Raw genomic sequence first — 23,520 nt, forward strand, 5'->3', positions numbered from 1 at the left:
AGTTGCATAAGTCTGATCTGCATTAATAATAAGCTAAAAACAAAAAGGCAGGGAACATATTTTTACCAAAATAAAATGAAGTCTCTGAGACTTCAGTCTTGACAGCGGATGGATTACTTCTATCCTCTCTCCTCAGACTTCAATTATGCTCAACAATCATGGTGCTCAGGGACAGAAGAGATGATATGACTTGCATGTACTCACTCAGATCCACAAGCTGTCAATTTGACTAAGACGGTGTCAGGGACAGTGAGAATGTTATTTGAATGTGGTGGGAGCTTCAGCATGGCTTCTCTCTTATGCCTCACACTTTAGCAGATAATTACATAATCGCAAAGTGATTCTTCAGCTGCATTGCAAATAGGAGAGCACTGACAAGGGAAGATGCCTGCAAATAAATACGATTATACTGTTCTGGAGCCAAGAGAAAACATACTGTCCAGGCTGCCCAGGCTGCCAAGTCACTACTGGATCCTGTATGCAGATTGTTCTTTTGCCAGAAGCTGACACACAGAAAAATTGTATGAGAGCACAAATCAATCATCCCCAAAAACACACTTCTGCTTAGGTTAGACTAAAAGTTTCTGCAGAGAAACAGCTCTCCCTCTTTCTAACAGAGAATCAGTTGACATCATACAATGAGGCCATTGCTGGGGGTTCTATTTTGAGACGCGTTGAGCTCACAGAAAACCTAAACTGCTAAATAATTGAGGTGATGCCTCTTTCATTGCCTAAGCTAAGCCATCACGGTGGCTCATCGTGGTCTGACATCATCAGACAGGTCACCCGATAGATAAATACTATGATGTCAGGGCACTGAGGTTCCTGTAAATGATGGGTGGTTTTAGAAGTAGGCATTTTGCAAAATCTGTGTCATCTAATGAACCAGTGTACCTCAGTCAAGACGCCAGCTTGGGATGAATAAATCCGGTAAATTCACTTAAGAGTAAAAACTTTCTCTCAGATTCTCACTGCATATATTTTTCAGTGTAAATATGTGGCTTTTTTTAGTGTCCACCATGCTGTCATAGCTGCAGTGTGATGGTTAATAATTCAAGAAGCAGATCTTTTCATATCTCTTAGACTGTGAAACAGCACAGAGGCCACCTGTTTTTTTAAAATGGCTTATAAAACAAACAAACAAACAAAAAACAAGGTGCTTCCTTTGTGGTATTTAAATGAGCTAAACATCCGACTGCAGGCAGCATGTCATACAGACTAGTTTGTAGTGTGACATGCTGTAATTTTAAGTGAGAGAGTCCCACCAAGCAGGCAGACTGGCAACAGTAGACTACAGTCTGGCATTCCTGATCTCTTGGCACAGCAGAGCACGACCACGGTACACGCCTAAAGCATACACTCATGTGTCTTAGTGTAAGTGGGTGGTGATGACTACTAACCGTAAGTCTCCCCCTCCATCCTGGTGGTCCTGATGCTGCTGCAGGCGTCCCTGTCCGGGGATGTCTCTCTCACCGAGCGCCCGCAGCAATCCGGATACCTGCCGTCCCTTTTCTCGACTCTTCTCTGCCTTTCGCTCACCTCCCAACTTGACAACAGGCTCTCGGGACGCAAGCTATCTTAAATATGATACTTTTTAGCTTGTTGCTGTTTTGTTTGGACCTGTAGTTGGCGTTTCCGATGTCTGTTTGCGCCGCCGACACTGGCTGGTCGCTGGTATGCAGCCAGAGCAGTAGCAGCAGGCCCCGCCCACCGCACACGTGACGTAACGATCTGACTTACCTTTAACTTTGCTGGATGCTGATAGGGGTTTGTTATTTACCAAGAAGGGTATAGATTTTCCACTATTTCTTTGCTGTAAGGTCAAATGCAACAATCATAAAAATATTTAGTATTTATTTTTAGGTTGGAGAAAATGTACACATGCACTGCATGCACTTACATCTAAACAAATAGCCTATAACAGCAGCATTCAAGTAGAAAATAATTTTTAAATCTTTAATTCTTAAAGTTCATAATTAAATACGCTTTTAAAAATGCATTTGCTCTGAAATCTGAGACATTTTTTTAAATGTATTCATTTCTTTCTTCTTCTTTATTATTATTATTATTATTATTATTATTATTATTGCCATGTAGAGGCAGTAGGACACGGACACCTCAGTTGATCACAATTATATTCACTGTTTTAGCTCCACTTTTGGTCAACTCCTGAGGGAAATATCTTAAAAGGCTCTTAATATAATAATACAATATACACATTTTTAGCAAGTTAACTGTATGAACTCAAAGCTCCTGACATATTCTTACTAAGTTTAGGGAATTTTTACACTGTGATATAATGGCCTGTACCGTCATTACAGTACAGCCATGGCCAAAGTAGAGGGCACTTATCATGCACAGTTATAATGTGCATAAAATAAACATATTTTTTTTAGAAGTTGAATTTCTTTGATTATTTGTTTCAAAGGCTTTGAAAAAACGAAGCTTGCCCTGTTGTGACATCACAAAAGGCTGCAGACCTCAATAGTCTGTTAAGTGACATTTCCTGATCTATAAAGGAAAGAAATACAGGGATGGCATTTTCTCAGGCTTTGTGAATCTGTAGAAACACTGGGAAGACACAGTAACAACGAAGAAGTGGATTTTGCATAATAAAGGCCCTTTAATGAATCAGATAAGTGACATATCTGCCTGCCATTTGGTGCTGCAAGTACATTTGGTTTAGACCTTGTCAAGATCAAATCGTTAGAGGCTAAATCTCACCTGGTTTTCTGGTCCATTAAAAGCAAAAATTCCCATTTTTTTTTTCAAATTTAAAAAGATGTTGACTTTACAGCTATAAACAATGAGCTAAAACTTGCTCTAAATCCCAAGAAAACTGCAGATTGGAGTCAGGGTTATAAATATCTGTGGGTTCCTACAAAACAACCTCTTTTTCACGGTCACATTGTAGTTTCCGCATCGAAGTTTGCATCTCTCACAAAGTCAGTGACGTGCATTAGTTAGGCTTTTTTGGAGTGTCTCCAGAAGTGATTTAGGGGTAAATATTTCAACCACAATTGGTCTAACAAAGAACGTATGGATAAATACCAAATACAGAACCGGAAGCTACACTGCAGTAAAATCTCATTTATACAATGCTTACTACTATCTAAATGGTTAAATTTCGAAATCATATCACTATAATTTAGACATCATTATACATATATACATGAAATTGAAGACAGAAAAAATGCACAATCAGCTCACAAAAGTCACAACTTTATTGCACCTTTTCAGTTAACTATAATGTGGTAAGAGCTACTTTCATTATGAAAGGTCTCTTCCCTGGTCAGAAAAGGTGGCGCAAAATATAGAATCATCAATGCAAACATGGGAACTGTCCATTTACTCTGTTAAATGTTCCTTTGTGTCAGTTTGAGGCTCTCACCACACGTCGATTTCACAACCGACAAACATATCTGGTGGAAACTTGACTACCGTCGCCTCTCTTGTACTGTACAGACTACAGTGACATAGGGAAGGTCTTGCATGAAAACAGACAACTCTCTTAAATACAAATGAACAAACACATTTGCAGGTAAATTCTCAAGTTAACAACCACCAACTAATCTGAGTATTAGTAGCACATTAAAGATCTGTGTCTTTTCTTCTTTAAATTATAAATTTAGAACATTAATTCCTATACTTTTTATAGCCAATTCAAGGCAACATCTCTAGAATGAAAAGAAATGCATGGGCAAATCTCTTTACAGCATTGGAGGGAAACACAGGTAGCACAAGATGGACTATACAGTGTTCTACACTGGCAAAGCATTTTGTTATAACATTAGTTTTTCTATGCATCTGTGCCCAGTTGGTGCAAGATGATCCCATAGTTTCCACACCTGAAATACTTTGTATAAAACAGTTTCTACAGGATGTACAGGATGCAACATGGTGGCTGAGAGGAGAGGGACTGCTTTGACATGAAACAGGAGTCTGATCAGAGATGATAGTGGTATACAGGAGGTCTGGTTACCCGAGTCTCAGCCCAGCGTCTAGGTGACCAGCATGACAATCAGAAAATTGCATAGAGATATAAGATACAAGGGGAAAATAAGTTATTGTTATGTGGCAGTCCCATTCTAACACAGTGCCTGAAGTACAAAATTTAACCCTTTTATTTCAGTACATTGGTGAATAACAGTTTGTGGCGAGTTTGTTGCAGAGAATGGAAAGGTCAAATCCTCAGAATGAGTGATTCTGAAAGAACTGATGAAATGAGCTACATAGTTAAATAGCTGCACAGTAGAAAATAACTGCTCCTGCATGAGTTCCTTCAGAAACCCCAATGTCTACTCTGCAAATGCACTTCGCACCGTGAACCATCAGAAAACGAGAATGTACATGTAATCATTCAGATACAATAGAACTGTTAGCTTGCAATGGGTTGTTTGCCAATACCAAAGCATCCTTAAATAGCTGGACTGTTAAGGAACACAAAAAAAGAGAAAAGAATCAGTGGTACATAACCAAAAATGCAGAATGAAGAGAAATCAGCTCAGTAAATATTTTTGAACCACTTTATGCATGCATATTTAGAAAATGGTTATAACTTCAAACCCCAATTTTACCAACAACATGCAGGCAAAATTTGGTCCTCTTAAAAACAAGCCAGATGACACAGACACTGCAGTAAAATGAAATTATTTTAAACAAAAGGTATAAAATAAAACAATTATTAAGAAATCTAAATAATATAAATTTTAATTAATAAACAATTTTGGGTCTGTGTAATTTGGAATAGAATCGCTTCAGAAGGAGGATTAAAAAAATGTCTAACTTGCTGAGCCCTTATGTCTGCAAAAGCAGCACAGTATGCTCTGAGATTGTGTACAGTTTTAAACACATGAAAGCCAAAGAGTTACACACCCTTCACGTATATGGTGCATTCTATTCATCTCAAAGGAGCAGATTCTCTGGGCAATAACCAAGGCTCAAAGGATGCCAACATAGTAAGTAATTTATGTGACATGGACATGTCAGGGCTTTCTGTTAAATACTGAATGCATAGAAAAACTGCAGCCCCTCCCTGTGGCATTTGGATTAAAAAGGGTCGTAAGTGGTGAAACCCAGCTCGCCAGTGAAGACAACATTTTATGTTGGTAAGTTTAAACCTGCTATTTACAGCCAAAGGGACAGCTATGAGTGCAGTCTCATGTGCTGCTTTTGGCACATATCTTAGTTTTAAATTTAGGGAACTAAAGTGAACAAAGGACAGAAATTTAAAAAAGAGAGAAAGAAAAGGTACAGAAGTTTGGTATACAGTTTTGTTGTCTCAATTTCCAGTCAGCAAGACCTCAGCAGCAATTGGACTTTCAGCGACGGACTCCAAAAACTCTTTTTGCTCCGAGTGTTGTAGACCACTTGTTCCGCCTGTCCTGGATCTTCTGGAAGATGCTGCTGCTACTTCGCCACTTACTTCTTTTACAGTTCTTTATTTTCTTCACCTGTTTTTTGGTGAAAAAGGGAAATTTGAAGTCATTATCACAATATATTGTGCCATCATGGCCAAAATGATAATCAGGATTATTGTGATCACCATTAAGGTCACAACTTTTCATTGTGATTATGGTACAAAATATCTTTATTGCACATCATGATAAACAGCTGTTTACATGGTGTGCTACATTTCTGCTAATGAATATCTCATTATACTGAAATACCAATATCAAAGGAGGTCCCAGGAAGTCAGTCCATCTCTCACAGGCAAAGTATAAACAAGACGACATGGTCATCAATATCCCCCGCCACATATGATGTCTATGAGTCTATATCCAAAATAGTGATAAAGGGCCATAACTCTGTTAAATATTATCGCACAGGTCTCGTTTGCGAACTTGATCAAGGTGTCCATGGTGTGAAGCTACACACTAAATTGTTAGGTGTAAAATTAAACGGTTACTCACATAGTGTGCATCTCCTGGGGGCTAAGCCCCCCCTGTCCTGAAAACCTAGTGCCGCAACTGCAGCGGTTTACAGCTTGTCAGCTGCAGTCGCGTTCTGTCGCTAATTACGGGCTAACTGTGAATGCTAGCTCAAAAGTAACTGGATGGTGAGTGGCAGGATGAGTCACGGAAGAGGTCGGTATGTTTAATGTTGCTGTAGAGTGAAAAATGACCGAGAAACGGCAGTTTTAAAATCGCTGTGTGTGAAGCAGCACAAGGCATAAATTTGCATTGAGCCTTATGGAGGGCGATTCAGGTTCCCACGTCAATTAAGGGCTGCCGCGTGACGTAACAATGTGCTAGGTGAACAATGTCGGACTCATATGAATGTAGAGAGTCTTTACTATAGTCTGTGACAGGATTGTCCTTGTAGTATGTACCGTTTGGCCAGGATGGCGATTTAAGTAAAAAAAAAAAAAAAACGGACAGATTTTGTCCCTCTCCACACACTAGCACCAGAGGAGCACATGCTCTAACATGGGATTTTTTGCTCAACCTAGGGGTTTTTGGAGGCTCCTGTATGGAAAACCATAAATCCCACCGTCACAATATGTACATGGCTGAAAAGAAGAGAGTTGGGGCTTTTTTTAAGACTAAAATGAAGTCTGTAGGTGAAAGTATGGCGAAGCAGTAGCGTTTGGAAAACAGTGCATGACATGGTCATCAATATCCCCTGCCACATGTGATGTCTGAGTCTATAGCCATAATAGTGATAAAGGGCCATAATTGTGTTAAATATTATCGCACAGGTCTCATTTTTGAGCTTGATCAAGGTGTCCATGGTGTGAAGCTACACTCTAAATTTCGTAGTCCTAGCTGTAATAGTTTCCGAGAAAAGCTGTCCCCTTCATCTGGCACGGACGGACGGACGGACGGACGGACGGACGGACGGACGGAGGCCAAACCTATATCCCCCTTTTCCACTTCGTGGAGGTGGGGGATAATAAGTCTAACTTCCTGAACATATTTTAACTGATAGACCCTGTGATTTACCAGTGTTCCCTAAAAGCCCTTTAAACAGAACAGGGTAAAGATGCTGTACACAGAAAAGTCTCTTTTCTCCTCAGTTACTGCAGAACATGCAATAGAGACAGGCACCTAACCAAAAATGACATGAAAGAGTGGAATGAGGCATTCTAAAGCTGATTTATCTTTGCTAAAACCAAATAATTTCATCTAAATGTTTTCTGAATGTTTTATATGAACAGAACTTGCATTTTGAAAGTCAACATTGCAATTGCTCATATTATTTAATTGTGGAAGGCCAAAATTGTGATCATGTTATGATTATTTGATTAACCGTGCATTTCTACACACGTGGACAAAATTGTTGGTACCCCTCAGTTAAAGAAGGAAAAACCCACAATTCTCACTGAAATCACTTGAAACTCACAAAAGTAACAATAAATACAAATTTATTGAAAATTAAATAATCAAAAACAGCCATTACTTTTGAATTGTTGATTAACATAATTATTTAAAAAAACAAACTAATGAAACAGGCCTGGACAAAAATGATGGTACCTCTATAAAAGATTGAAAACTATTTGACCAGAGTGACATGATTAACTCAGGTGTGTCATTTAATTGACATCACAGGTGTTTCCAAACTCATAATCAGTCAGTCTGCCTATTTAAAGGGAGACAAGTAGTCACCCTGCTGTTTGGTGAAAAGGTGTGTACCACACTGAACATGGACAACAGAAAGCGAAGGAGAGAATTGTCCCAGGACATCCGAAAAAAAATTATAGACAAACATCTTAAAGGTAAAGGCTATAAGACCATCTCTAAACAGCTTGAAGTTCCTGTGACAACAGTGGCTCATATTATTCAGAAGTTCAAGACCCACGGGACAGTAGCCAACCTCCCTGGACGTGGCCGCAAGAGGAAAATTGATGACAAATTGAAGAGACGGATCGTTGGAATTGTATCCAAAGAGCCCAGAGCAACCTCCAAAGAAATTAAAGGTGAACTCCAAGGCCAAGGTACATCAGTGTCAGATGGCACCATTCGTCGTTGTTTGAGCCAAAGTGGACTTCATGGGAGACGACCAAGGAGGACACCACTGCTGAAAAAACTCATAAAAAAGCGAGACTGGAATTTGCAAAAATGCATGTTGACAAGCCACAAAGCTTCTGGGAGAATGTCCTTTGGACAGATGAGACCAAACTGGAGCTTTTTGGTAAGGCACATCAACTCTATGTTCATAGACTCAAAAACCAAGCATACGAAGAAAAGAACACTGTCCCTACGGTGAAACATGGAGGAGGCTCAGTAATGTTTTGGGGCTGCTTTGCTGCATCTGGCACAGGGTGTCTTGAAAGTGTGGAAGGTACGATGAAATCTGAAGACTATCAAGGCATTCTGGAGAGAAATGCGCTTGGTCTCAGTCGCAGGTCATGGGTCTTCCAACAGGACAACGATCCAAAACACACAGCCAAAAACACCCAAGAATGGCTGAGAGAAAAGCGTTGGACTATTCTAAAGTGGCCTTCTATGAGCCCAGATCTGAATCCCATTGAACATATGTGGAAGGAGCTGAAACATGCCATTTGGAGAAGACACCCATCAAACCTGAGACAACTGGAGCTGTTTGCTCATGAGGAGTGGGCCAAAATACCTGTTGACAGCTGCAGAACGCTCATTGACAAATACAGAAATCGTTTAATTGCAGTGATTGCCTCAAAAGGTTGTGCAACAAAATATTAAGTTATGGGTACCATCATTTTTGTCCAGCCCTATTTCATTAGTTTGTTTTTTTAAATAATTATGTTAATCAACAATTCAAAAGTGATGGCTGATTTTGATTATTTAATTTTCAATAAATTTTTATTTATTGTTACTTTTGTGAGTTTCAAGTGAGTTCAGTGAGAATTGTGGGTTTTTCCTTCTTTAACTGAGGGGTACCAACAATTTTGTCCACGTGTGTAGGCTATGGTTCCAGAACTACTTTTTGAGATGCGCTGCCTGATAATGTTGGAAATCAAATGTCTTCAAAATTGTTACAGGGAGAACGAGGGGGCTCTGTATTGTTTGAAGACAGGAATAACGCCAACACATCCCTCCAGGGAAATAATGACAGTGTTGCATCAGAGTGTATACATGAAAAATGCAACAAATAGTTGACAAAAGTGTTGGGGGAGGGTGTTCTTACATTATTTGGCCGACAAGAATGCAGTTCAAATAGACTTTAAGCAACATGGTTGGCAGCACTAAACTTGTGTTTAAATATGCAAGAAAAACTGTATTTTATGATAATGTTAGACTTTCTTGCCGTTTAATATTTCCCTTACCTTTCCCCTGTCAAAGTCTTCATCCCACTCATCGATCACAGTGTCATACTTGGCAGCTCGGGTATCTTCAATGGCATCTCTACTAATAGCAGAGGACTCACCATCCCAGCTGAGGACTAGATTAGACAAAAACAACTGTTAAGGTGTATGGAAACTGTGAATATTCAGTTAAAAATTCAATGATTTCAGTGAAATTAAAGCTTCACTGTGCAAATATTTAGACTGATACATCACTGGATGTCTCACCATTGGCTCCATAGGCCTTATCCGTGGCATTCCGTAGTAGCTCTTCCACCACATCACTTGATTTTTTTCCATCCCAGGCTGCAGGACCAGCACGGGTCGGTGCATCTCCTGATGCTTTTCCATCAGCTGCTGGCGCCTGACTGCGTTTGTAGCCGTCCCTCACTTGGCTGTCCCACACCACCACTGTGGCTGGATATGGAATAAAACAATCAGAATTGTCTTCTTTTTTTTTTTTAAAGAAAATAACAAAAGATGAACTGTGGTTAAATCTGGCATTCTCAAAATGTACTGAGTCATGCTCTAGTACATGAGTGAAATGACTGGTCACTCAAAAGAAAGGCTGAGAGGCTGTGCTGGCACAGAGGGATTTGTTTTTTTGGCAAAAGGCTCTAATCAATGCAGCAGGACATTGTACATTTGGTGTTGGCATGGTAACAAGATCACAAACACCTCACTGGAGTTTCCACAACACAAGGACACATTTATTGTAAGTGCACACTCACATACCTGTACTTTGTTTGATTATTTTGTTACTCTCGGTGGTGCTCCTTTTAGAAGGGGGCTCAGCTGCTTCAGGCTCAGCATCCGAATGATGTTTGCTCTCATCCCACAGTCGTGCGTCTTCTTTAAGCCTTTTTTTCTGCATTTTTAATTTCTTTCTCAACATTTTCTGATCTTGTGTATCATTCTGAATGCCTGTGGTCTTCATGTCAGAATTGCTGTTGGTGGAAAAATACAGACATGTGATTTAATGAAAAGCAACTGCTTTGCCTGCATCCAATCCTTAATTATACAAAGTTGAGTAAATGAACCATGTATAGAAAAGAAAAACATACGCTGAGTGCTTTATGAAGAGCAAACGAGTGATTAAAACACTTTCAACCACATTTAGAAAAATATTTCCTTCATGTCGTGAAGTCAGTGTGAAGCACAGTGGTTCCACTTTGAGTTTCCAAAAAGTCCTTCACAGATGGATATAGTTCGGTACAGTTCACTAAAAGAGCCAGCTGGTTGTTATAGAAACAAATGGAGCTGCAACAGATTTTCACATTTTTATCATCAATTCATCTGCTCATTATTTCTTTGATTAATCGATTATTTGTTTGGTCTACATAAAATCAGAAAATTTATAAAAATGGTAATCAGTGTTTCCTAACAATCGAAACTACAATTTTTTTGTACACAAACCCAAAATATTTAAAGAGAGACCAGAACTGTTCACATTTGAAAAACTGGAATCTGAAAAATGTAGTCGTTTAACCTTAAAAACTTACTGATTAATTCATTATCAAAAGACTTGGCACTTGACAATGAAAGAAATGGTTCAGAACTAATCAATTAGTGGATTTATCGTTGCAGCTACAATTGGCAAGTTGTAGCTTAATGTTAACATGAGGCAGTAGATTTTGAAGAGAGAAACAAAAGCACACATCTAACATCTAACAACACCTTCAGCTCACCTTTCTGATGCAGAGCATGCAGAACTTGTGTCCTGTAGCGCCTCTCCCAACTGAGTCATCTTCTTTTTCTTCTTCTTCTTCTTCGACACAGAGTCCCTTTTCTGTTCTTCTTGGTTTGGCTCACATTGCATTGGGGTAGCGTTAGATAGCTGAGGCTTCTGCTCTGACTGCTCTGCATTAGAATGAGATGTTAGACTCCATATGCCACCCTGACACCAATCCTCTTCCTGGCTTGATGTGTCCAAATGAGATGGGACAAACTCCCTCTCCTTCATTTTCTCTCCATCCTCAGTCTCCCTCTTTCGCTTTTTCTTTTTCTTCTTGCTTTTCTTCTCACTAGCTGACTTCAAAGGGCTGGACTCTGTCATCTGAGCTGGGGATACAACTGGCTCTGCATCATCCTCCACCTCAGAATGCCGCCGCTTCTTTTTCTTCTTCTTCTTTTGGTTGACTGGATGAGCAGGAGGGTTGCTGAGATCTGGTTCTTGGACCACAGAATTAAGGTTGCTGGAAGACTTGGGACTCTTTGGGCCAGGACAGTGAAGCCCGTTGGTTGTAAGAGAAAGGCTGGCGTCTGGTTTTTGCAGTGTGGAGAGAAGGGATTGTTTCTGAGAGCTCTGCTGTTTGAATGATCCTCTTGAGTGGGCTAAAGGTGATGACTGGACTTCAGGTGAATGGAATGGAGCAGCTCTGGGAGAGAGAAAAAAAAAAACACCTGAACTGACTAAGTCTTCAAAGTGCTGATATTCAAATAATAAAGTCTGCATTTTAAATAGCATTTCCCATGTGCAATCAAGTTCACATTTCATACCTGTGAGCATGAGTACGTGTGGCAAAGGTGGAGTTAAGCTGATTTTGATGCATGGGGTCACTGGACAGCTGGCATGGCAAATGGGGCAGTACATCAATGCTGCTCAGACTCCGGCTGCGAGCCTGCAGTTATTGACATAAATAAAAACTTGGTGGTCTAAAGAAAATAGCCATGAATGTGACAAAATAAGGAAGAGAATCAAATAAAAGGAAAGGGGACAATTAAAAGGGATGGCAAGAAAAGATGAAGGGAGGGAAACAAAGAGGAAAGGGTATGGCAAAGAAGAATTAGAAATGGTTAGAAATAAAGAGCAAACTTAAGGAAAAGAAGACAAACTCTAAACAAGTGCTAACGTGTGGTTGATTAGACATGTACACTGGAGGAATAACTCATTACATGTGTAAGAAAATTTAGTTGAAAAATGAGCGTTTACTTGCTTTAAATACTAGTCATTAAAACTAATGGTCAAATTTGGGATAGCAGTGTGAAGTGACACTAGGGGAATCCAAGTTATCATGAGATTTCACTAAGACAGGAGGTGGTACAGCTGCTGTGGATGGGAATGAAGTTCACCTTCTTGGCCGACAGGGCCAGTTTCTTGGCAGGTGGAGGTGACATGGTGCTGGTGGCTTCAGATGTGATGTTGTTGAGGGCTGGGGGTTTTATTTTTGCTGTCTTCTGCTCCTCTGTGCTCTGAGAGCGCTCCACGCTCCTGGCTGGCGACGCCAGGCCATTGGAGCCTTTCCGAGGAGTGGAGGGAGTCTCTCCTACTGGTGCACTTTTAGCACCAACGGAGTCCTGGCCAAAAGAGAGGTGATCAAAGGTCACAGTTATGCTTCTGTGCATCCACACAACTTGATACAGCTGCTGTGCATCTTCGTTAAAATCCTGCAAACACTTATGACACACTTGTTAAGTTTGCTGCTAAAAACATTTTCGTTAGAATATTCCTTGAACTGAAAATTGTATGCATTAGGTGCTCAGCAAACCAGACAATAATGAAGTTAGCTATTAGGAAGTTATCCCCTTCACATGCTATGCTTTGATTAATATTAAAGCTCCAACTATAAGAGTCCCCAGTTAGTAAATCACAGCTACTTTCTACTAACTATTTAGGTCATCATCTATATAACTTTAATAACCTTTATAACAAAGGTTATAAAGATTCCTTTGTTCCAGCTTCCAAATACGAGAAGATGCCTGTTTTCCTTGTTTTATGTTTGTATGTTACTATTAACTGAAGGTATCTGGTATGACACCTTTCACCTGAAGAAACTGTGATGGACACTTCTCACTGTTGAGAAGTGATGAATGAATCTGATACTAACATAATAAAAAATATCTGTTTATGTTTTGCAGTTTTTCTTTACTGTAAGGAGTCTCAGTACTTGCTTTGGTAATCATCCTCATGTTATTTTGGTTGGACCAACAACTATCTAAAAAATGCTATCATATGACAAAAGGTGCCTTGGCTCTGCTTGTAAAATAACATTTGAATTTGTGCACCTTCACTGGATATTGTACCTTTGAGTCAGTGGTGTCAGCAGAGGAAGAGTCTGACAAAGACTTAAATGAGGTAGATGCTGCCATGCCTCTGCCCTCGCCACCCTGCTTTTTGTTCTCCTCTGTCCTGCTGATCCCATTGTTTGAAGGGGTCGGAGTGCTGCTGCGGGACTGTGCCTGGCTCTGGGGAGAGGGCTTCTTCACCTTCTTGAAAGGTTCCTCAATAACTGTGGGTCCGCCCGGCGCTTTCGGAGGGCCGTTGGAGGATGCTGTCCAGTTGGAAAGTCTGGGTTGTGGTTGAGTGCTCACACCATTCCTGGAGATGGGCAAACCTAAACCACCATCCATAGACTGGATCTTACGCAGCTGTGCAGGCTCAAGTTTCTGTCCAGAGGAGTTGAACTTTCATTAAAAATACAGTATTTGATCAAAACGTTAAAAGCTCTAATGCTCTTAACAAGTTCACAAAAATATTTAAGGTTAAATGTCATCTCTTCTTATACCTTTGTGACCTGCGGAGAAGACAGAGGTCCATTCAGGTTGGCCCTTATTATCGGTTCCGATGTCATGTTCATCTTCCCAGAATGCAGCATGCCCTGTTTGGTGGTCTGCCCATCTGCATTCTTCTTGGATTCGGGGATCCTTTAACAACAATCAAACATGGCAGTTTATTTGATTATATAACCAGGAGGTACAGACAACATCTTTTTTGATCTCTTGCAGTGCTCTCTAGCATCTTACCTCAGGTAGAAAAGCACATAAGCCTGTTGGTTCAAGACCACTTTGATGTTACTCGAGTGCACCATTGAATCATTCATCTGGTACCATTGTCCATTGCTCGCCTAGGACGAAGAAAATCGAGATAAATATTAAAAAACTGAGCAACTAGACACAAAAAGCCCACCACTCATCTCAAATCTTATGCACTAATTAGCTGAAAAATATATTAATTTTAAGCTCAGTCGATGCTGTTGCAATCATATAAAGTGCATTTACGATCACATAGAAGTACATTCCTAACTGTTTTCATGTGAAACAAGCACTTTGAAAACAAGACAGCATATATTAAGATTTCCTTTGTGCCGGTTGTCTTACCTTAACATAACAGTAGTAGTGGCCAGCATGACAACTGTAGCCAGAATGCACCAGAACAGCATAGAGGCCGTACATAACAGGATCTCCTGAGCTCTGAGACATGTAGGGACGGATGTTAAGAAATTCTGGATAACCAACATCCTAAAAAAACAAAAAACAAAGAAGAAAACGACACACAAATATGAGACACACTGAAGAAAGGGGCAGTGCTTTTAAGCAGACAATGGTGTGAGAATTCATTGTTAACCTTTGTTATTTTTCCTCCACTGAAGTTGGCAAACCTCTTCAGCGAAAGGGTCAGCACGTTAGATGTTCGATGGACTGTGAAGCGCTTTGTGGCCGGAACTTTCTTTTGCACCTGAAGATTAAAAAGAAAAATAAATAGTGTTTTTTTTATATATTTTTCATGCCTTGTATATTTACTTGGATGTTGTCAGACTATGTAAATAAAACTCACTTGGCACACATGTAAGCATTCTCTCCACTTAATACATCTGGTTTAACAAACAGTTCCAGAGCTCGCACAATGTTTGCTGCTTGCTGAAAAATGAAAAAGGAGAAATAGTTGGTGTTAATGAAGCTATTTTTTTTTCAAAACCTATATATTTATATAACATCTTCATGGGAATGAAGGTCATATTGAGATCTTGTGTAACATACCCGTATCTCAACAGCAATGTCCAGGTAAGGGTCATATGTGTCTGACACACTTTTACAAATAGAGCATTTCACTGGAAGACAAGGTAGAGAATAGAGTGTTGATGCTTCTGAACAACCCAGTCTATTTTGCAACATGTCACACAAGCCACTGTTCCATTTCCTGTGAACACAAATCTATCAAGAATCTCAAACCACTGTTGCTGAGATCAAACACCGACGGGAAACTCCTGTATAGTTAACACTCTTATCAATATTTCCATTTCAAATCTGACAGGCATTAGTTACTGGGTCAACATGACACCTGAAACCACATCAAAAGGAGGCTTTACAAGCTGCTCTTAATTTGAAACTGATGCATAATGCAGACAAACAATTTAGAGGAGGTTTCAGAAACAGTGTCAAATTGTTTTTTTATATGGAGATTCAAAATAATCTTGAAGATTAGAAAAGTTAACTCCCTCAAAATAGAAAAAATGCTTTTTTCCAAAGAATTACACAAAGTATTTCGTGGGTGAAGACATAGAAGACCAACAGTAGATTCGATAGTTTTTCATGCATTGTTATAAAGATGAGTGTTAAACTACACTGACACTGACTTAGACTTAGTCTATTCTAATGGGAAATGGATCAACAATGTAATATCAAAAGCAACAAACGTGCAAATTTACAAAAGTACACAGCTTTGGAGGCAAATCTTCTTTCAACTCTTCTGCCTGTGAGAGGGAAAAAAACAACAGTCAATACCTCTTGACCTGAGGTAACCTCCAAAGATCTGGTGAACCAATGTTGTGGCCTGGGTCTGCCTGTCAAGTCTAAAAGCAGGAAAAAAAAAGAAAAATGTTATTTATGTGCTAGTTTAGAAAACAAATATTTTTAACAAGCATAAAAACTTACTTTGGGTAGCCATTGAGACAGGCTTTCTGCATGGCATCGATGGTGTACCGCAAAAATTCATGAGCATCTTCTTGGCTCCCAAAGCGAAAATGTCTGGCAATTTCTGGTGAAGACAAAAGTACATATTAAATTTGTGTTAATTTACTGTTTCAAAGCAGAGTGGATTAACAAAAGTAAGTGTGTTATGACATTTCTTCAGGTTTAGTTACACCACTTACTAAGACAGGGAGGGCATGGAAACATTTTTACATATCTCTAACTTAAAAAAATAAGTTAGTCGATGTGTGTCGTTTACAGCATAGCACACCATACAAAACATATCAGTGTTTCAGACATTCCCTAAATGCAGGGATTACTGGCAATAAGTAAGAATCAATCATTAGCCTAACAGAAAGCATACAGTGGCCTCAGCAAGCTAGCATCTCATCTACAGTAAAAGTCCCACACTACAGCTAATGGAGCTCTAAAGGCTTTGCCCCTACTTTTATTTTCTAATGTAAAAGGGGAGAGTGTGAACTGGTAGAATTAGAATGTGGCCATCACAACATTTCCAGTATAGCATCCCTGCACATTAAAGACAATGAGTCACCCCAGAGTGGGGAAAACGAATAAGACACCATGCACTAATGACCTATTCCAGGCAGGAGAGGAGGAAGACAACATCTTGAAGACGTGACATCAGTGGGCATTAGATAGGTGTGTTGTTCTTTTATTTTGTTTGTGAAACCCCAGCTGTGTGATCTGAGGGCAATTCTAGAATCATTTACAGTATGCTCTTCTGGATTTCAATGTGATGACAGCGCTGTCTTTGAATTTAGCTTTTATTTATTGTTGTTTTTTTTCAGGGGTGAGGGGGCTCACTAAGCAAGAGGGACATAAAAATGTTGAATTTTCATTGTTTGCATCTACATCGTTCTAGTTGTGGTGGAACATTTCTAGCTGCGGGGGAGGCCACCAGGTAAATGAATGTACAGGGAAAACATAAAACTCATGCAATACATCTCTGAGGCCTGGTGGCGAAAAAAAGGGAGGCAGGTGGCCTGCACATTTTTGTGCTAAGGCTGCTCTTCTCAGCCCGCAGTCACAAGGAGACAGAGAGGGCATTGGGGAAGGAGGGAGGGAACAGATGAAGGGGGGAGGGAGAGACAGAAAAAGAGGCGCAGGAGGTGGAGACATGATTGCAGCAGCACATAAGGAGGAAGCAGGCAGGTAGGGAGGGGATTAAGGTGCAGTGAGACTATAGCACCATGTCAAGGTGCAACTCACACCTCATCACCACAGTCAGTGTGATATTCATTCACTACCTGCTGTCTCACCGTTTCAGCTATGTACTGCAGTTGCTGGCGGACGTTGTCACATGGGACACCGTGGCCAGTGATGCGTCACAGTGCCTCTGGCAGTATTTAGCCAAAAATCGGGTGCTGCTAACTCCTGCTGACACAATCTACATTGCAAACTTGCATGGCCAACTAGCCAGCACAAATGGTTCAGACAGAATTACGCAGTGTTGAAGGGAGGTGGTCTTACTTTTTAGGTCTCTGATGAAGGAGACGGGCTTAATGGCATTGCCTGTGTTGGCGAAGGCTTGGATGATGTGGTTCTGCATTACACAGATCATACAAAAGCCTGACTGGTGACCTGAAACACATAATAAAAAACTAATAAAAGTACAGAAGTGAGTCACTTTGACACTCAAGAAGACATATTTTTATCACTTCATATCCTGAACTTCATGACTTTGGTTGGTACGCATATTTAGGCAAATGCTACCATTAATCGGAAAATAATGTGTTTAATGTGGTTCCTCCGTACTGTAGCTAAAAAGAAACGTGCATTTACAACACTGGGTAAAAAAAACAACAAAAAAAGTCTGTCAAAAAAGTCTAAAGCAGGATTCTGCATTCTCAAAAATATTGTGCGTTAATATGCATTGTGCCTAATGATTTCCAGTTGTATTTCAAAGAAATATTCTAAAATATTATTTACGTTAAAATGTAAAATTAACATTTTTAAATTACTCTGGTGGAACTACTCTAGATGACATTTAATGTGGGATACCATAATCAGAAGAATAAAAGTCTGCTACAAAAGATTTCAGATTTTAGAAATAAAAAAATGTTCTATGCTGTTTCAATCTGTCTTTAAAGTGAACATTATGACCTCAGCCTTCAGTTAAACCAGGTCAGCTGCAGGTCTAAGGTGAGGCTCAGAAACAATGAGATATCCAAGTCATTTTGATGATTCAGTGATTCCCACAGGACACGGCACTGCATTCAGATTAAACCACAAATACAGTTTATACTGCAGCTTGTGCAATGGGGTTTAGCTAAGCTTTTCCCTATACAGCACAGGATAAAATCAGTCTTAAATGTGAAACGCAGCTAAATTCAGCTGCTTGGTTTCCGACTGCATAGTGACAGTCGGCCAGATATATCCAGACACAGGCCCAGTAAGAGTAATTCCTGAATCTATAAGATTTCTGTGTAGTGTTGGAAAAATATAAGTGAATGGGACAGAAGACTCAGACACCACAGAAGAACACAAATCAAGTACTCACAGGCACGGCTGTGCTCCTTTGAAAGCAAGTAGTTGGCAAGTGGCGGGGTGTAGGTGAGACACTGCACTGTGGAGTTAAGGAAGCAGGTGTTTCCCAGGTTGTGGAGGCCGGCTCCCACCCTGTACACTCGCTCCCATTTGAGGGTAAGTTTGTTCCCTGGAAAGAGCATCTTCTGTGGGGCAGGGATGCCATCACTCTGGCTCCCAACCACATTCTCTGAGACTGAAGCAGAAGGGGAGTCAATTTGTTGACATGGGCAAAAAAAGTGATGTACAGAACACAAAAACTGGGATTTTATGGTTAATATCAAAGCACAAAATATGAAAGGTGTCAGACTATCGGCTCAAATGTCAGTTCAATTTTACAGCTTACCTTGCCTCTTTATTTGGGCAGGCTCTGTAGCCTTCTGCCCTGTCGCCCCCTCAGTCCTTGGATTGAGGATCACATACTTGTTCTTTAGGCTGTCCAGCTGGTAGGAGAAACCCTTGCTGGCAGGCTCAAACTCTATTTTCTGCAAAAGGACTTTCTTGGCAGAAGAAGCCAAAAGTTTGTTGAGGTCACCCTCATCACCTGTCTCCTTTCGACCAGGTTTTAACGCCTCCTTGAGTTTATCCACTATCGGCATTGTTGAAACATCACTGCAGAATAAAGACAGGCTGGGTGTCACTTCACATTAGGCTGTGACAAACAAGTAACAAAGCTTGTTTCACCAATTTCCCCAGAAGGATCAATAACATGTCATCTTATTACATCGACACGCTATTCAAAAGCACCTCAAAGCGTTGTGATTATTATGGCTCTCTGAGCCAAATAGACAAAAATAAATCTAATCTTCAATTTAATGTTTAAATGTCTTTCTAACAATAAACTAAGTGCCTACTACCACCCCTGTTTGTTTGTGCTTCAGTAGGTACCTCTCCAGGCCACATATCCCAACCTTGCTTCGAAAGGGATACAGAGACTGAGTGTATGTGAAGAGCCAGCTGGGTCTTGGCAGCTGTCCCTACAGTTATGCAATACATCAGACGTTAGTAACATAGGGTGGGGGAGTGCATGGGATAGAAGAGGATGATAATTTAGAGGGCATAAGGTGTAAGCAGATGCCGTTAGCTGCTAGGCCACATTTGTACTACTTACACAAGTAATTTTATGCCTGTATCAATACTTCATTATCTTGATTCGACGATTGGCATTACACTTAAGTAAAAAAATTTCATGCTATCTGTGCTGTAAATGACATAGGAGATCATCCCCCAAAATAAATCACCAAACTAAACGATAACGTGCAGTTTTAAAAAATAAACACATTTTTATTTGCCATCTAGTGCAGCAAGAGGACCATTTCAGTGTAGAGAATGGTTTGTGTACATTTCCACATCTTCTACAGAAGACAGCAAGCTGTCAACAATATGCTCAGTGCTGACTGAATATGTGTTAAAAAAAAAACATCACATCGATGTTACAGCAGTAATAACACACCAAAGGCACCGAGTTCCATGAGTGTCGTGCTCATCAGAGTGGGCAGTGACGTCATGAAGAGGGAAGGAGGGCTGAACATGCATTGTATGCACAAGGGCACGCTGACCTTCACATGCTGCTGATACTGATACAACTAAGAACGACACAGCCCACAGGGAAACTGCAGTGATGCCACAGCTAGAGCAGGCAGCTGTGTTGATACGCTAACCACAACATGCGTGTTTCATCAGATTATGTCACATTAATTAGTGATGTATTTGTTCATGGCACAAAAAAAAACTTTCTAATGTTTATGCTAGTCTTGGCAGATACACTTACAGTGCCCAGTTCTCTAAAATCATGCCATTAAAAGTATAGTTAAATATTTTTTTCCTGCCATGTTTAAGGTAATGCGAGTTGTTCACCAGTTTAGACTGATATTAAGGACAATTACAGTGCATTAACACACAATGATGGTCTTGCAGTCAAAGTGATGCCTGGTCAAACAAGGACAACTGTCAACAAAAGCAACACTGTATGATGCCTGTGGATGTTAACATGGCTCGTAGATGCTGGGTGTAAAGAATAAATCATTGGTAATTTAGAAAAAACTTCAAGCTACATTTAATTATTTTTCACATCATATGTTTATGTAACTTTGGCTATGTTTGCTGTTGTCCATCTGTCATCGATGCCAAGTGCCACTTTGGGAGTTTGACATTGAAATATATCATATTATCATATATCAAACATATATGTCTTGTTAAATCATTTTAAGGTATCACATATAATTACTATCTAGAGATCACTCAATATAAACATTAAGATGTGTCTTACTTTTAATTTGCCTTATTACTAACACTAAATACTTCTAAAAAAAAATAGAATCTGCTTGTCTCATATTTTAGATGTAATAACCACACTGGCATTCTAGACACATCAGCTGAGGTGTCAATTTTTTTTTGTTCAACTTGCAAAAAAATATGAATAACTCACAAGTCGCATGTATTTCACACACTGACAAAAAAAAAGATCAGCTCTGTCACACTATTTAAAATTGAAATGATTTGTTACTTATTCTATTAGGTCATCAACAAAGAACTAAATCAGAAGCTATTCTGGCAACTGTTTTCAAGCAAAAATATCAACATTTGCTTATTACAGCTTCTCAACTGACAATTTTCATCGTCTCTGTATTAGTAATAGTTTAAAATTGAATGATTTGCCTAGAACGAAAAACAATCTTTGGACGAAATGTGCAAAGATGTTAGGCTCTGGGAAATTGTGGCATGTATTTTACTTTCTTTGTGGAATCTTAGCTGCAGAGCACAGAATAATAGGAAAAACGGCCATGAACACTAATAACAAATAAATATATTATCTTTTTGTTTTAAATAAATGGAGATCGTGCATTAAAGTGATCACTTACAGCCGAGGGATAGTTGATGACTTCAGGGGCTTCTAAAAATACTATAACAACTACTGACAAAGACAAAGTCTAAATGAACCACATCTATGGCATTTCCAGATTTTTGGATTCTCAGATACAGAGGCCTGATGGAATCTAGCATTACCGTTCATCTACAAGGTACAACTTTATTTTGGCAAATTATGTTTTTGTAGTCAACACAATTGTGCCGCTGGCACAAATCATTGGCACAGGATTACCTCATATTGAAATGGAAACAATAACAACCAGAACGGAATAAAATCTGTAAATCATAGGCATCCACTCGTAGACTAGCAATGCGAAGGACGGATATTAATTGATGTCACTTGAAAGCAACACCTCTCTTGCTGTCACTTCTTAAGTTTCTCCGTTGCTTAACTTGTTCATACTAGTTAATACTAGCTTACTGCCTCAATTATTCATATTTTAAGTACTTGTGGCTCATTTTTAGCTCCATACAGTAGCCGGGCTAGCATGTATTCACCAGCTGGACTCAACACTACGGGCCAGTCATCTTAGCATAAATGCTATGTTGCTAACGTCAGCCACGGCTAATTTTGAGCTGAACAGTTAAAGGTTTAAAGACAAAACGCCGTAATGCATTCGCTAAATCCTCAAGCTCTACAATATGAAATCGGTTGTATTTTCCTGTTGTCGACTGTTTCGTGTTCTACCGTTTGTAAGCTACACAGCGGCAGCAGCGAAATAGCCAGCGAGCTACCTTAACGTGGCGAGAGCCTTCAACCTCCCTCAGTGCTGCAATGTGAGTTAGCACCTCAGCGTCCAGGTGGCTAACAATCCCCAGCCGCCACATTCTGCCTTTTTACTTTGACAACACCTGCCTGTAAATAACGCATCTAATGTATATTAAATGAGTTCATGTGTTTATTCTCTTACCTTTCGTCCAAACAGCTGAAATACTTAACAGTAGCAGGGTCTCCTTCCTCAGCTGAAGCTCCTGGGTCTGGTATTTTCGCCCATGCTGCATTATGAGAGGGCGGCGACAGCAATGATTGACAGGCGTTAAGGGCCAATCAGAGAACAGGTCACTCCGTAACTGGAAGGCACAGCCAATCAGCGCGCAAAGTGGCGCTGCACTGACGGGAGAGAGTCACACGTGACTTGTAGCCATCGCTGTTTACCATTGATGCAATTGGTACGATACATGTTAACAGTTTTTACTGTAAGCGTTGAGAAATGCAGGCTACATTAGTGCGCTTGATGGACTGTTGACTCGTGATTTTTTTTTAATCGAGGAATCACATCACCTGTCTATGTGTTATCATATCAAACCTTCCATGATAGCAGATTTCGTTCATATCAGATCACCCTTCCCATGCATGCAGGCTTTTAATTTGATTTCGTTCTGCTTGAGTACCAGCAGTAAACCACATTTTGCTGCTTATAATGCAGCTTACAATACAATGCATTTTTAAAATTAATTACATACGATACTGCATATTTATTAATATTAATTTACTTCGAATTATTTATTATTGTGAAATCACGAGAGTGATTTCACAATATGATTGATAAAGTGCATATCTGTGCACATGGACAGGCTCGTGGGTCTGTGAATGTCACATGTTGCTGTTGTGTCCACTGTGTGGCAGCAGATTTCCATTACACAGTCACAGTACTTGGTAAACTCTTAAAAGTAATTCACGGTACCAGTTACCACAACTTATTTTTTTAATGCATGTAGCAAGAAAAAATATTGGATTTAGGTAAACCTTTAAATGCAATGTTTATTTTGACGAGGTGTATTAACACATCAACTTAATATTGTGTGCAAATTAAACTTAAATTTCTGCATCCATAGTTTCAAACTAAATTCAAATGGTAATAAGTTAATGAAATTAACTTGATTAATTATTTTTTCTTCACCATGAATTCAACATTTCAAGTAACATACTCTGGACAACATTAGACCATTAGTGGACCTGTAAACTGAACAAACACAATTCAAAGGACATTTCAAAATAAATATTATTTATTTCCTGTTCATTTCTGCTAAAGCAATGAATTTGGAGATATTCACACGAATGATGGTTATAGTATTACCATCCGTGGACCTGTGTAAGATTAGCAGGTTAGACATGCTATACTCTATTGTCCTTGCCTCTGTGTGCTCTCATGGGA

At 39.7% G+C, this 23,520-nt stretch overlaps 2 protein-coding genes and 1 long non-coding RNA gene across 3 annotated transcripts in view; 1 reads left to right on the forward strand and 2 right to left on the reverse strand.

The window, feature by feature from the left end:
• cyth1a (cytohesin 1a) overlaps positions 1-1,699 on the reverse strand; it is a 48,264-nt gene extending 46,565 nt beyond the window's left edge. Inside the window, exon 1 of the mRNA XM_022210278.2 lies at positions 1,401-1,699. Coding sequence (XP_022065970.1) covers positions 1,401-1,419 — 19 coding nt within the window. The 5' untranslated portion in view covers positions 1,420-1,699. The remainder of the gene's footprint in view (positions 1-1,400) is intronic.
• A 1,507-nt stretch (positions 1,700-3,206) lies between these two features.
• On the reverse strand, positions 3,207-22,402 carry usp36 (ubiquitin specific peptidase 36). The gene is given in 20 exon segments (XM_051941147.1): positions 3,207-5,453; positions 9,245-9,360; positions 9,491-9,679; positions 9,998-10,209; positions 10,951-11,640; positions 11,762-11,883; positions 12,335-12,559; positions 13,286-13,648; positions 13,768-13,906; positions 14,006-14,106; positions 14,360-14,500; positions 14,607-14,717; positions 14,813-14,899; positions 15,020-15,090; positions 15,764-15,831; positions 15,914-16,016; positions 17,441-17,551; positions 18,471-18,692; positions 18,843-19,108; positions 22,276-22,402. Coding segments are annotated over 19 exon segments (3,456 nt in total). The 5' UTR covers positions 19,096-19,108; positions 22,276-22,402; the 3' UTR covers positions 3,207-5,321.
• On the forward strand, positions 5,467-6,950 carry LOC127531554 (uncharacterized). Its single transcript, XR_007938686.1, has 2 exons — positions 5,467-5,828; positions 6,701-6,950. It is a non-coding gene; the product is annotated as an uncharacterized LOC127531554 (long non-coding RNA).
• Positions 22,403-23,520: the final 1,118 nt, after the last annotated feature.

This window comes from Acanthochromis polyacanthus, chromosome 21 (assembly GCF_021347895.1).
Source record: "Acanthochromis polyacanthus isolate Apoly-LR-REF ecotype Palm Island chromosome 21, KAUST_Apoly_ChrSc, whole genome shotgun sequence".
Lineage (NCBI taxonomy): Eukaryota > Metazoa > Chordata > Actinopteri > Pomacentridae > Acanthochromis > Acanthochromis polyacanthus.